We start from the raw sequence: 12,738 nt of genomic DNA on the forward strand, positions 1-12,738 counted from the left end.
AGATTGAACAGAATGCACGAGAATGAAATTTTCCTTCCCTAGCTAGAGCTTCAGTGAGAGATGATGGACGAGATTTGAGTTTCAGCTTCTGGTATTCTTCTAGTTTAATTTTAAAATTAAAAAGTTAACTTAAAAAGCATTAAAATAAAATAGCACCAAAGCAAAATAAAAAATAAAATTGGCACCAAGTTAGGGGTGAGAAACTTATAGTGCAACATCAAAAATATAACTTGAGCTATGTGAAACAACTAACAAATATTATAAAAATAATATATTATATAAGCTATAATTATAATTTGTTACTATTTGAAAAATAAAATGCAACAGGTTAAAACTGTTGCCAATATTGAAATAGGCAATAGTTTTTAAAGGTTGCTTACTATTTGTCTCCTAAAGTAGAATTTAATGGCTACCCTTAAAAACTGTCCCCTATTTATATCTTAAGCAACAGTTTTGAAATTGCCCCTAAATAAAGTGTTGTCTAAGGGTAAAAATGTTATAGTGTTAGGACCTACTCAATAACTAAGATTTTACATTGATTGAAGGAAAATGCCTGGTCTTTTTTTGTTATTTTCTATCAAGTTCTTTTGTATCCTTCATTTTCATTGCCAAATACTCTTCATTCGCTATTGTTAAAGAAATGCACAATAGAAATACTATGTGATGAGATAATGTACATACTATTATGATAATTCATTATTCACGGCATGAAAATAGGATCTGAAAGGAAGAGAAGAGCCTCTATCTTCAAAATAAAAAGCAAATTTTGATTAATATTGTTTTTACCATAATTTATTTTTAACTATTATTTGAGTTTGTCAATGTTTTTACTCTCCCGTGAATTGTATGGGAGTTAAAATCTAGTTATTTGCTATTGATGGATGGTTTAAGCATGTTTATCTCATCCATCACTTCATAAAATAAGATATGCTCCATGTGATAATACTCATTGCATATATACATATGACTTCTTACATATAAATACGATTTAAATACATATTCAAACAACATTCACGTTAACATTAATGTTATCTTCAAGTTACAATATATTTACATAATTGATAAGTTTTGAAAATAGAAAGGATTTTCTCTTTTATTTAAAATGATAAACGTGCATTTTTGCCTTTAATGTTTTCTCTAAGGTTTACCTTTGATGTAAGTAATTCAGTGTACTTGTTACTCTAACATTAAATACACACTAACTCTATTAAAAATTTCTTATGGCCCTATTTTATTTGATAGGTGGTGATGAATTCATGGGAAGGAAGATCCACAGTGATGATTCTTCCATTGTTGCCTCAGTCTTCAACATTATCATCTCCCTCCAACACCAAATGCACTGACACAACACCCTTGTCACCCACTCTCCTCTTATCCTCATCATTGCTCTCTCTCTTCTAGCCACCATCATCTACTTTGAAGCTGAGTCTCTGCCGCATCCACCATTGCCATCAACCTCAAAGCTTGTCTTCATATGGTCTTGCCAACACTACCTTTGCCTCCAACAAAGACCCACTTCAAAGACTCTTGATCCAATAAGTTCTACATTGTTCTACACTATGGCCACAGTCTTTTTCTCTCCCCTATCTTTCCCTCTCCTTTACTTGAATTGTCTATTGACTTAGTGACTTACGAGTTTAGAATGACGAAGAGAATTAAAAGACTGTTTTTCTTACAATGGTTGGAAATAAATAAATGAGAGAGAAAAAATCATGAAATGATCTATGTGGGTTGTAGGTATAGAGTTTTACTTCTTTTATTTCTAATGGCTATCCATCCTTTACTGTAGTAGTGCAAAAATATGAAAGGCAAGGACGCTGTTGATGGCTCTGATGAGGCTGTTGTTGATGAAGACAACAGGAAGAGTAGAGGTGGCCGAGACGAAAGAGGAACAGAGCATAGTATTGAGAGAAAGCAGGCAGTCAGAATTAGAGGAAGAAATCAAAGGAATCATCCACATGAAAGAATCAGAGCAATTAGGGAGGGGAGAGAGAGAAAGACTACATAGTGTAGAGGGAGAGGGAGAGTTTAGTTCAACTCAACATTTTGGTCAAAGTGTAGTGGCAACTAAGCAATTTTAATGGTCAATGTGTATGGATTTAATGTTAGGGTAGTAGATGCTCTAACTTAACTACTTGAGTGGTGAAAATGCTACGTGAAATATATTAGGACATTAGGTCCTCTTCAAATGAAACTTTAAAAGTAGAAATATGCCTTTACTTTATTTAAAATCATGAAGTCATAACTTTTTATTCCAAATACATCATAACTTTTTATTCCAAATACAATAGTGCTTGTTTGGCATTCCATTTAGTTGGCTTAAACTATAGTTTGTAGGCTTAAAAGCTATTTCTCTAGTCTTATTTATAAGGTAGAGAGAGAAGTTTTATTTGATCCTATTTACAAGACACCTTAATTAAAGCTACTCTTTTGCCCCTATTCAATGTTAAAGAGTGTAAATGTTAAATTATTTTATTTTTAAAATAGGTATTTAATAGGGGGTAAAGCTGAAGACTTGTTAAATTGTAAGATAGAGTAAATAAGGTTTAAGATTTTCTTGGTTCTGATGAATATATATTTGGTTAAGAGTAGTTGGTAAATGAGATTTTCTTTCTCAACTATAGTTAGACTAAAAGCTAGATTTTGAAGCTTTTACATTAGTTATGTTGAAATCTAACTGTTAGCAGCCTTTAATACATTTAAATTTATTGAATAGCCTATTTATCCTTTCATATTTTCTTTTAAATTTGATATTTTTATTATCTATAAATTTAATATATTTATTATTTGTAATATATATATATATTCTTTAAATAGATATACTTAAGTTTTTTAATATTTAAAAATATATACTACATTAATACATTAACTTTTTATTTTTACGATTATCGTGCTTGAATCGTGACTTTCTTAGAGAGGGAATGCTAATAAATATAGAAAAATGAAAGCTTCCATCAAAGTTTTTATGAAACCTTGGAAAATTATATAATAAAAAAGAATGGTCTGCAAAAAGGGTTCGAAAGTCAATAGTGTGTAAGAAAAGTGTTAGACACCCCACAATACTCATTCATAAAAATGGTTACCCTAAGTTAATTGTCTAAAATTAATTAGTCTTTTAATAATATCTTAATTACCATTTATTCACATGCAAAAATAAATATAAAAAATAATGAAAATAAATTATTTATTTATATGAGAGGACTCGACTTAGGATCAAAGCCTAAAGCCTACGTACCATGTAATGGGGATCAAAGTCTATGTAGTTTGAAGATATTATTAATTAAGTTTTTTATTCTTTAATTAATTTCTTTAGTGAAAAGATTGATATTTTGGGTTAAATTATTATATTTATTTTTTTAAATAAAAAATTGTTTTAAGAATATACCTTTGGGTAAGAGAAAAATAACTAGTATTGGAATCTATGGAGATTGAGTATCACTCATAGTCCACTGGTTAACACTCTAAATATAAGAAATGATTTAGTTTCAATCATGGCAAACCTTAAAAATATAAAAGGGATTTTTAAAGATAACTTTCTAGATAATAATTTAAATAAAAAATTCTAATAAGAAATCTAATACCTACAATGATTTAGTGTTATTAATGGTATCCTAATCAATATTTTTAGGGATTCATGGTGATTTAGTATCACTTATGGTATAGCCTAAAATATGTTAAAAGTTTTGTTATTTTTATTAATTTTTAATAATGTGGAAAGGGAAAAATCTAACCAATATTGAAATCTATGGTAATTTAGTATCACTCATGATAAACTCTAAAGAAATTTTGAAAGTGAATAATTTAGTTATGAAATTTTAATATAAAATTTGTTACCTACAATGACTTAGTACCATTCACAATATCTTAATTGATGCTTTTAGGGATCCATAATGACTTAGTATTACTTATGGCATAACCTAAAACATGCCAATAATATTATTATTATTTTTACTTGTAATGACTTAGTATCATTTACGGTATCTCATTTGAAGCTTTTTAAATATCCATGGTGATTTAATACTCCTCATGGAAAATTAATAAGATTATAATCACAAATTAATTTAATATCTACAGTTTTTTTTTCTTTTGTTTTTGACAACACAATGAAGCAAGAAGGGATCTAGGAAAAAGTAATTGTATTCCCATCCTATTAAATATGTAAATGCATGAGTATTCTCTTGGAAATTTATTATGAACAATGGCCATCAAAGGATAAAAAGGCAAAAAAAAAAAAAGCTCAATGCCAATTAATGAGAGTTTAGCACAAAGACAAATCCATGTGGCCACTTCCAGATTTTTTTTTATTTTAAAATAATCATAACTAAGAAACAAACTATACACAAGATGTAACCCATGTCTAGGGCTCTACGCACAATGAATTCATACACTACACAATACCTTGAAGACTTTGCAGCCTTACTCATGCATAATCATTTCTCGTTGAGAGAGTTTTTTTTTTTTTTTGGGGGGGGGGGGGAGTTAGTCATGGTAATTGGATATGAAATGGTGGCAGATGGGATAATAGAGTATTATAAATGAATAAGAATGTGTAAATGAGAATAACATACCCGGGGACTATTCTGTACTTTAATCCACTATCCCTTCAGCTCTCCAACTTTGTGCCCACGCCTTTTACTCCTCAATTTTTCTATCTGCTCCCTCCTTTCTTGCTCTCATTTTTATAGATCAAATTAGGGTTTTTCTCCCATTTGATAACCCAATCAATCATAATTATATCAAATTAAATCATTAATAATTTTCATTTGATTTTAGCCTTAATTAAGTTAAATTTAATGGGAACATAATTAATTGAGGAGATTTGGGGTTGATAAAAAGGGAATATTAATTTTTTTTAAATCACAAAAACTCTTTTTGTTCCTTTTTTTATTTATTTCATTTATTTAATTTTATTATGCTTTTTTAATTTTAATTTACATTTGGTAGCTTGAACAAAATGCAATATTCAGAATAATTAAATCATAAAAATTTACATTTGGTAGTTTGAATAATATTTAATTTTTTAAATCAAAAAAACTCTTTTTGTTCCTTTTTTTATTTATTTCATTTATTTAATTTTATTATGCTTTTTTAATTTTAATTTACATTTGGTAGCTTGAACAAAATGCAATATTCACAATAATTACAACTATAATTTTAATATTTTCTTAAATTTATCAAATTGTATACTTATGTATGTATGTATGTATGTATGTAAGTGACGACAACTTGTATTCTTTTTTAGGTATTTTTACTAGTCCATATTATTTTTAATTATTATATATTTAAACATGCTTTTTAATTATATCATATAAATAAATTTTAATTTGTCAAATTGATTTTTAAGAGAAACATATTCAAACACAAATTATATAACAATAACTTAATTAGAAGAAACGCACTGCAAGCCTTAAAAATAGAGAAAATTGTACTGTAGGCCCAAAAATTTTTGATAATGCACTATAAGCCTAAAGGCCTTTGTTGCAATTTTTCTTGCGAGTAAAAGTATAATTTTGTCTTTATGTAATTTAAAAATTCAGAGTTTATATAACACAATGTCTATGGGTGTATAACACAATGTTAATGAATTCTTTACACAATTTCTATATGTGGTCATTAAGTTATAGGTTAATTAAAATATATAAGTCAAGCAGAGCATGTACAACGTAGTATTCATAGGTGCATAACATAATGTTCATGAATTCTCAATACAATGTCCATGCATATCTAGTTAATCTATAAGTTAATTAACCATATGTGGCCAATTGATCTATAGGTTAACTAAACTATACAAGTCATGCCACGTACAACACAATGTCCATGAATGCACAATATGATGTTTATAAATTCTTAACACAATGTCCATATGTGTTCAATTGATCTATAGGTTAACTAAAATATATAAGTCATGTAGAGCATATATAATACAATGTCCATGAGTGCACAATACTATGTTCATGAATTTTCAATGCAATATCCATGTTTGCTCAGTTAATCTATAGGTTAATTAAAATATATAAGTCACGTAAAGTATGTATAACATAATGTTTATGGGTGCATAACACAATGTTCATGCATTCTCAACTAAATGTCCATGCATGGACATACATGGACATTATATTAAAAATTTATGAACATTGTATTGAGAATTTATAAATATCGTGTGGTGTATCTATGGATATTGTATTGTACATACTCTATATGACTTATATATTTTAATTAACCTATAAATCAACTAGGCAAGCATGAATACTATGTTGAGAATTCATGAACATTGTGTTGTACATCTATAGACATTATGTTTGTACATGCTCTATGTGACTTGTATATTTTAATTACATATCGACTAGACGCACGTGAATATTGTGTTAATAATTCATGAGTATCGTGTTGTGCTTTGTGAACAAGGGTTTTGCATAAGTTTTAAATCTTCAAATCATACAAGGTTAAAATTATACTTTCACTCTCAAGAAAAATTGCAACAAAAACCCTTAGGTCAAACTGCAATTTTCTGTCATTTTAAGGCCTACAGTGCGATTCTCACAACTTAATTTCATCCCAACTTTGACTTGCAAACTGTAGTTTGTATAGAATGTAGTTATGCGAACGTTAATCCAAACCATCTCTGGTCTACCCGCATCTCTCAAGTCGCGAAACTAGGAGACTCTGGGGTTTCCATTATAGCGCAAGACAAGCTTTGGTGGATTCCTGTTCCTTTCTCTCCAAATTTGTGCTGAAACCCGTATGGACGCCGGCGGCTTAGATTCCAATGGTCATGACTTCAAGACCGCAGATTAGATGTGGCGGTAACAAGCAGGTGATCCCGACAAGAAAACTGAGTGGTATCGTCATGGAATTGGCAATTGGGAGGTACCGTGTGTGCTCTCCAATTCTCATATCTATACTCCCCAAATTAAAAGTGTGTTTAGGAGTAATTTTAAAAGAATGATCATTACTGAAATGGCATGGAATGAAGTGAAATTAAGCAGAATAAAACAAAATTTTTTATTATTTGGGACTTTTATGATGGGAAGGAATGGTTTTATATGATTATTGTTTGAGAGTTATCATAAAATGGATGAAACAAAATGGATTAAAATATTTTCCTTCTAATATTACCCATATAACTAAATTTAAAGAAAATAATAAGGGAAAATATCATTTAAGGACCGTTGAAGAAAATTTATATCAGTCAATGATTACTTATTATTAAAACTTAAATGGATACTTGTTAATTCGGGTTAGTCTTTTACCAACAAGTATCTATTCAAGTTTTAATAATAATTTATTTTAAATTAATAATAGTCCATTCAAACTTTTTTTTTTTTGAATTTTCACAACAACTAGTCATTGATTAATATAAACTTTCTCTAGTGGTCCGTCATCACTATTTTCCCATATAATAGTGCCCATTAAATAATTATGATATTTGTCCAACAAAATAATAATAATAATTAAGATTAATAGTTAAACAAGATACTTAAAAATTAATAATAAAAAGAGAAAGCAAGTAACAGAGCTACTCAAGCAAACATACTTATTGCACAAAAGGAAAACACTATAGAGATGTAGTGTTGAAGGGGGGGAGAGATGACAAGAGCAAGAGAGATGTGGTAGAAGGTAAAGCTATATGCTATGCTTGAATGCCCATCAGCCAGCCTTGCACAAAGCATTCAGGCACATCAAGCTAGGCTAGGCAGGGTTTTATGTGCAAGTTTTTTTTTTAATTTTTGGTGAATAATATTTATGTTATAGATTTATTGTTTTGTTAAAATTTATCATGAATTATATTATTTTTATGATCTTTTAGACATTTGTTATCATTACAATTTTTAAATCTCTTTCAAAATTTAAAATTTATTTTTAACTTATTATTATATAGAAATAATTAGCAAATGTTGTTCATTTAAACTTTTAAAAAATTACTTTTGGTTTTAATATTAGTTTTATGAAGAATATATTTTAAATAATAATAATAATATTTTTAAGGAAAACTTTTTTATATATTTTTTTAAAAAAATACTTGTAAAAATATTTTTGAGTCAATCAAGCCAGCCTAATGCCCAACTGCATATCGGGCTAGACATCAAGCAGGAGTGATGCCCAATCCAACCTTGCTCATGTGTAGCTCTAGTGGGAGGTGAGAGAGATGGATGAAAAAAGAAAATAATAGATAAGATTTTTTTTATATTAGGATAAGAAACTGGGGGTAATCTTGTAAATGAAATAATTATATTATATCACTTCATCTTTAACCCTCCAATTTAAGGAAACAAAAAAAAATTGAGTTATGAATGGCACAGAAAGGTTTTAAAGGTCCTTCCTCGTCATTTCATCTCCTTCTATAAATAAATTCACAAACAATGACTTAAATTTTTTAGCCATCTCACTCTATTCTATTCCTTAAAAAAAAAAAAAAATCTTCCAAACGTAGTATAAGTTCCAACGTTGGGTTCAGTCGCTCTCCGATTTTGTGATTGAAATTGTTTGCTGTAGGTCTCTGTCTGCCTCAAGAAATTAAAGAAGTAACATATACTTGTGGGGAAGGGGAGAATTTTTAGTCAGTCGAGGATAAGCTAAGGAATTGTGGAAGGAAACAAGCAATGAATACTAGCAGTGACAAGTTGTCTGGTTTCACTTGATAATGCAATAATAGCGTCTCCTAAGCATTATTTTTTGTTTGTTAGAATAGGGTGTGGAGGCGTCAATGGACGGCGTATTGGGAGGATTTGCAAATGTGAACGAACCTCATGTAAATGATAGTGAGGCTTTCCTGAAAAGTCCTCTCTGAGAGTTCTAATTTTTTATTTTATTTTACTTTGCTTTTCTTGTTTAAACTATCATGTACACTTGTTTTGGCCAGTGGAAGGGATATAAAGCTTTTTTCCTTTTTTTTTTTTTTTGGGAGGGGGGGGGGGCTGTATCCTATGGTGTCCTTGGTTAGAATGGAATGTGATAGTGTCTAGTCTTTCTACACCATCATACAAAATGATGGTGTCTAGTCTTTAACAGCGTTGCAGTTTAGATTGTCGCCGCGACAAATGAAAAGATTATCAAATAAAGTTGAACAGGTCCACATTTGATATGCTTTTTGAGGACTGTGCACGTAAGCTATCCCCTTATTCTGAAGTATTATTTTTCAATGCATATATAATTTTAGGAAAAAATAACAGTTTATTTCTTCATATTTTAATTTATTTAAAATTCAGTTTTTTTAACTATGATTCATACTTTCACACGTGCAAAACTACCGTTAATAAATTATTTTTGTTCTTTCTCGAGTAATCTGATGTGGCACGAATGATCCTTAGCAAAATTAAAATTGCCCCAACTCTGCTCCATGTAAGACTCCAGACTCCACATCAGAAGGGGGGGGGGGGGGAGCATGTATGGAGATTGCCCCAAAAAGAAGAAGGCAATGAGCGAGACCAATAAGAACGACCAAGAGCGAGATGGCCGAGGAAACAAACGAGATCAGTGACAAGCGGCCGACAGGCTGGGGATCTCTACCGTTTCTGGTGAACTTTCTCCTCCATTCTCATCATTTACCTTCTTTGTTCTTCCCTGTCAGAAACCACAACTGCTGATAAACAAACAAAATGGCAGATCAATATATCGCAAATCGATATGGCTCATTGGAAAGCTTTATTTTTCCTTTTTTTCTTCTGGATCTTTTTTTTTTAATTGAATTTGTGAGAGATCCAGTCCAGTCCTTCTACATGGATCTAGGCTTCCTTCTCCGTTGATCTCGTTCATCATTCCAGATGTGGGTTTCGTTCTCCCGTCAAACTGGATTGCCATTCACGAGCTTGTTTTGATTCCTTCTCACCTTTCAAGTTTCCTTCTGCTCTTCTTTTCTTCTGTGTCAATCCATTCTTATACATTTCTATTCTTCTCCCTTGATCTATTTTATGCTCTTGGATTCTTCTTCAAGACTGTTCCCCATCCTTCGTTTAATTGTAACCTCATTATTGGTTCATTTCCTTGTGAAGCTTTGCTAATCAGTCACAGGGGTAACCGATTAGTAAGCAATTAATGCTTCAACATTTAAACCTTGCATGATCACTTCAAAGTTCAAACTTTCCTGACCTTCCTCTTTGTCCGTCCTCTACAGCACTAGCCTTTTAAATAAATATATATATATATATATATATAAGCCACATGCAGCTGAGGTGGAAGCCAATGTCAACAATTTCAACAGTGTTATTAACGATTTTTGCCACATAGGATAACTTAGATGTGAGTTTTGAATGACAAGGACAAAATTATAAAATGTTGGAAAGATTGAGAATTGAGTTGTGAGTCAAAACTTTAATGGCTGAATCGCATTCATATTTGAGGGACTGAGTCATAATCAAATTAACACTTGAAGTAGTGAAGGACTAAAAGATTAATTTTCTCATAATTTTATTATTATATTAATAAGTAATAGTACACTATTGTATCAGTTTCATGAACTTCTCTGAATTTGTTGTATCATCTTGTAATATTTGTATCAATGAATCCTGGGTGAGACATGCATGCTAGTTTTTCAAAATGTTATCATTAAGTTGTCTTGTACTGCCTCTAATATATTTCACTGCAATTTTTTTTTTTTGTATATTTAATTGATATCTACTAGTTTTAAATTCATCCTAGATGTTATAATGATCTTTTAAGTCAGTAAAATTTTTTATTTTCTCTGGTTTCCCCAATTTAAATTTCAGATTGACCTCCTTGAGCCAGTATCTCATTTCGTAGAGGCTGTACGTGAAACTTTGACTTCTGGAAATCAGATGGATTCAGATATCCACAAAGCAGTTAACTTTTATTGTGTGCCTCTTCAGGTACACTGTTAGATGTCTAATTCACTTGTATGCGAATGTAGTGAGTGACTTTCCTTTATTAGGTAGTAAATTCAAAATCATGTTTTTCAATATTTTCTCGTGCTGCTTCTTTTAAAACCAAATATTTTTGGTTATTTTCATTTTATCAGTGGGAATCCTTGAAGATAATGTCAGGAATACACACTGACACTTCCTTTTCGCATTGCTATTTGACTTGCCCTAGCTAAAGGTATTTTGAAACATGCTGAAGCATTTTGAAATGACATAAAACTATGTCAAAGTGCTGAGGATACAAAATGATGTTGTTTTGGTCAGTTTCTGCCCACCTTTAATGCCCTAAAATAAAATGCAAGTTATAGAGTATTTATGGTACCATGGAATAGAACAAAGAGGAGGAAATGGAAGAGGATGAAAAATATGAAAGCTATGCATGCACTAAAAATGGTGTAACAACTGAGTGCAGTAACAGCAGAAAAGGAATGGAACATGACCAACAGAACAGCAAACAAACTTGCAAACCACAAATGGGAATGGCAAAGCACATCCATGCATCCTTGACTGCAGCCCAACATAGCAGATGACCTACGTATAACCATCCAAAAAAAAAAAAACTTAAGTGATAAGGTAGATTTTTTTTTTCTTTTTTGGGGCAACTCTCAACTGGTTGGTGGGGAATTTTGAGGGCTGACACCCCTTTTTTGCTGTTGAATGCCATCAGTTGCCTTTAATTTCTCATTTAGGCCTTCTCTAATACCATTACTTGGTTATGTTACTTGCCTTCACTTATTGAGATTTCTTGCTTCCGTTTTAGGATTTTACACCAGATACTCAAATACATGATATAATATGGATCCAGTGGTGCATTGGTCATCTTACAGACGAAGACTTTGTGTCTTTTTTCAAAAGGGCAATAGTAAATTATGCTTTATTTGAATTAATAGTCAATATGGCATGGGATGATATTACTGAAGGGGAGGGAGATTCTTCCCCCTTTTCATTCAAGAATGGGAGTATATATAGTATAGATAGAAAGGGTGGAGAGAAACTTAATAGTAGTCTTAATTCTGAATTCTAGACTTCTTTTTTTTTTTTTTTTTGGGGGGGGGGGAATCTGAATTCCAGACTTTGGTATTGAAGTATGTTGCAGTCCATCAATATCCCAACAAAGACAAACTAATCCCTAACCTTTTAAATTTGAATGTGTTTGTGTATTACTAAGTATCATTACGTGCTCATTTTCTGATGGAACTGAAAAATGTCATTTGTAGGTTGGCCTCAAACCAGGTGGTTTTGTTGTCCTTAAGGAGAATAGCAAGAAAGGGCATTATGCTCTTGTTGCTAATTTATCTTTCCGACTGTGTTGATTATATTATTTCATGCACTTCATGAACTAAAAGAATTTTCAGCTTGGCCAGCATTTTGGGAATTCGGAGCCTTAGACTTGAAAATTACTAGTCTTTTAACTTCTCATTATTCTGCTCCTGCAAGTCCTCATATACGGAGGGTGGAGCCCTAGAAATAACCCATTTTATATTTGGATTGGATCAATATATTTGAGTTTACTTATAAGACAGTGCTGCAAAATAAAATAGTTTTACAACAAAGGTCAAGGGTTGAACTAAGGGTCAAACTAGAGCTAGACCGGTCATGATAAAAATAATATAATTTAAATAAAAAGATATTAATCTTCAAAACATTCATCCATATGTCTCATACAAGATACAAAAGTAATTCTAACAATAATAAAATACAACAACATTCAGAATAAGCTATCATCCTTATAAAAAGTCTAAAACTAATAAGCACCAACATCAAAATCATCATTAACTTAATTCAAATCCTCTTATTGGCACACTTCTCCTAGGGACTGTCTTAATTGGAGTTGGACTTTTATTATTAGTTTCAAGTTCTCTGA

At 30.9% G+C, this 12,738-nt stretch overlaps 1 protein-coding gene across 4 annotated transcripts; it reads left to right on the top strand.

The window, feature by feature from the left end:
* The first annotated feature begins 9,357 nt into the window (after positions 1-9,357).
* Positions 9,358-12,392, top strand: LOC129301978 (alpha N-terminal protein methyltransferase 1-like). Of its 4 annotated transcripts, none has more exons than XM_054940628.1 (4): positions 9,358-9,515; positions 10,704-10,823; positions 11,635-11,736; positions 12,092-12,392. In XM_054940628.1, exons 1-4 carry the CDS (start codon positions 9,450-9,452, stop codon positions 12,185-12,187), a joined length of 384 nt encoding a protein of 127 aa, XP_054796603.1. In that variant the 5' UTR covers positions 9,358-9,449; the 3' UTR covers positions 12,188-12,392. The 4 variants fall into 4 exon arrangements, with proteins under 4 accessions (XP_054796603.1, XP_054796602.1, XP_054796604.1 ...); XM_054940627.1 differs by lacking the exon at positions 12,092-12,392 and adding an exon at positions 11,207-11,447 and having other exon boundaries at positions 11,635-12,084; XM_054940629.1 differs by lacking the exon at positions 11,635-11,736.
* The last annotated feature ends 346 nt before the right edge of the window (positions 12,393-12,738 follow it).

The sequence above is a fragment of the Prosopis cineraria genome, unplaced genomic scaffold (assembly GCF_029017545.1).
Source record: "Prosopis cineraria cultivar Desert tree isolate PC_DT_omini unplaced genomic scaffold, ASM2901754v1 PC2, whole genome shotgun sequence".
Lineage (NCBI taxonomy): Eukaryota > Viridiplantae > Streptophyta > Magnoliopsida > Fabales > Fabaceae > Prosopis > Prosopis cineraria.

Excerpts from the sequence above, each read along its gene's own strand:
- LOC129301978 (XM_054940626.1), top strand. The coding sequence starts at position 9,450 with ATGGCCGAGGAAACAAACGAGATCAGTGACAAGCGGCCGACAGGCTGG. Across the intron at positions 9,516-10,703 it reads GGGGATCTCTACCGTTTCTG|ATTGACCTCCTTGAGCCAGT; the intron begins GTGAACTTTCTC and ends TTTAAATTTCAG. Across the intron at positions 10,824-11,634 it reads TTTATTGTGTGCCTCTTCAG|GATTTTACACCAGATACTCA; the intron begins GTACACTGTTAG and ends CTTCCGTTTTAG.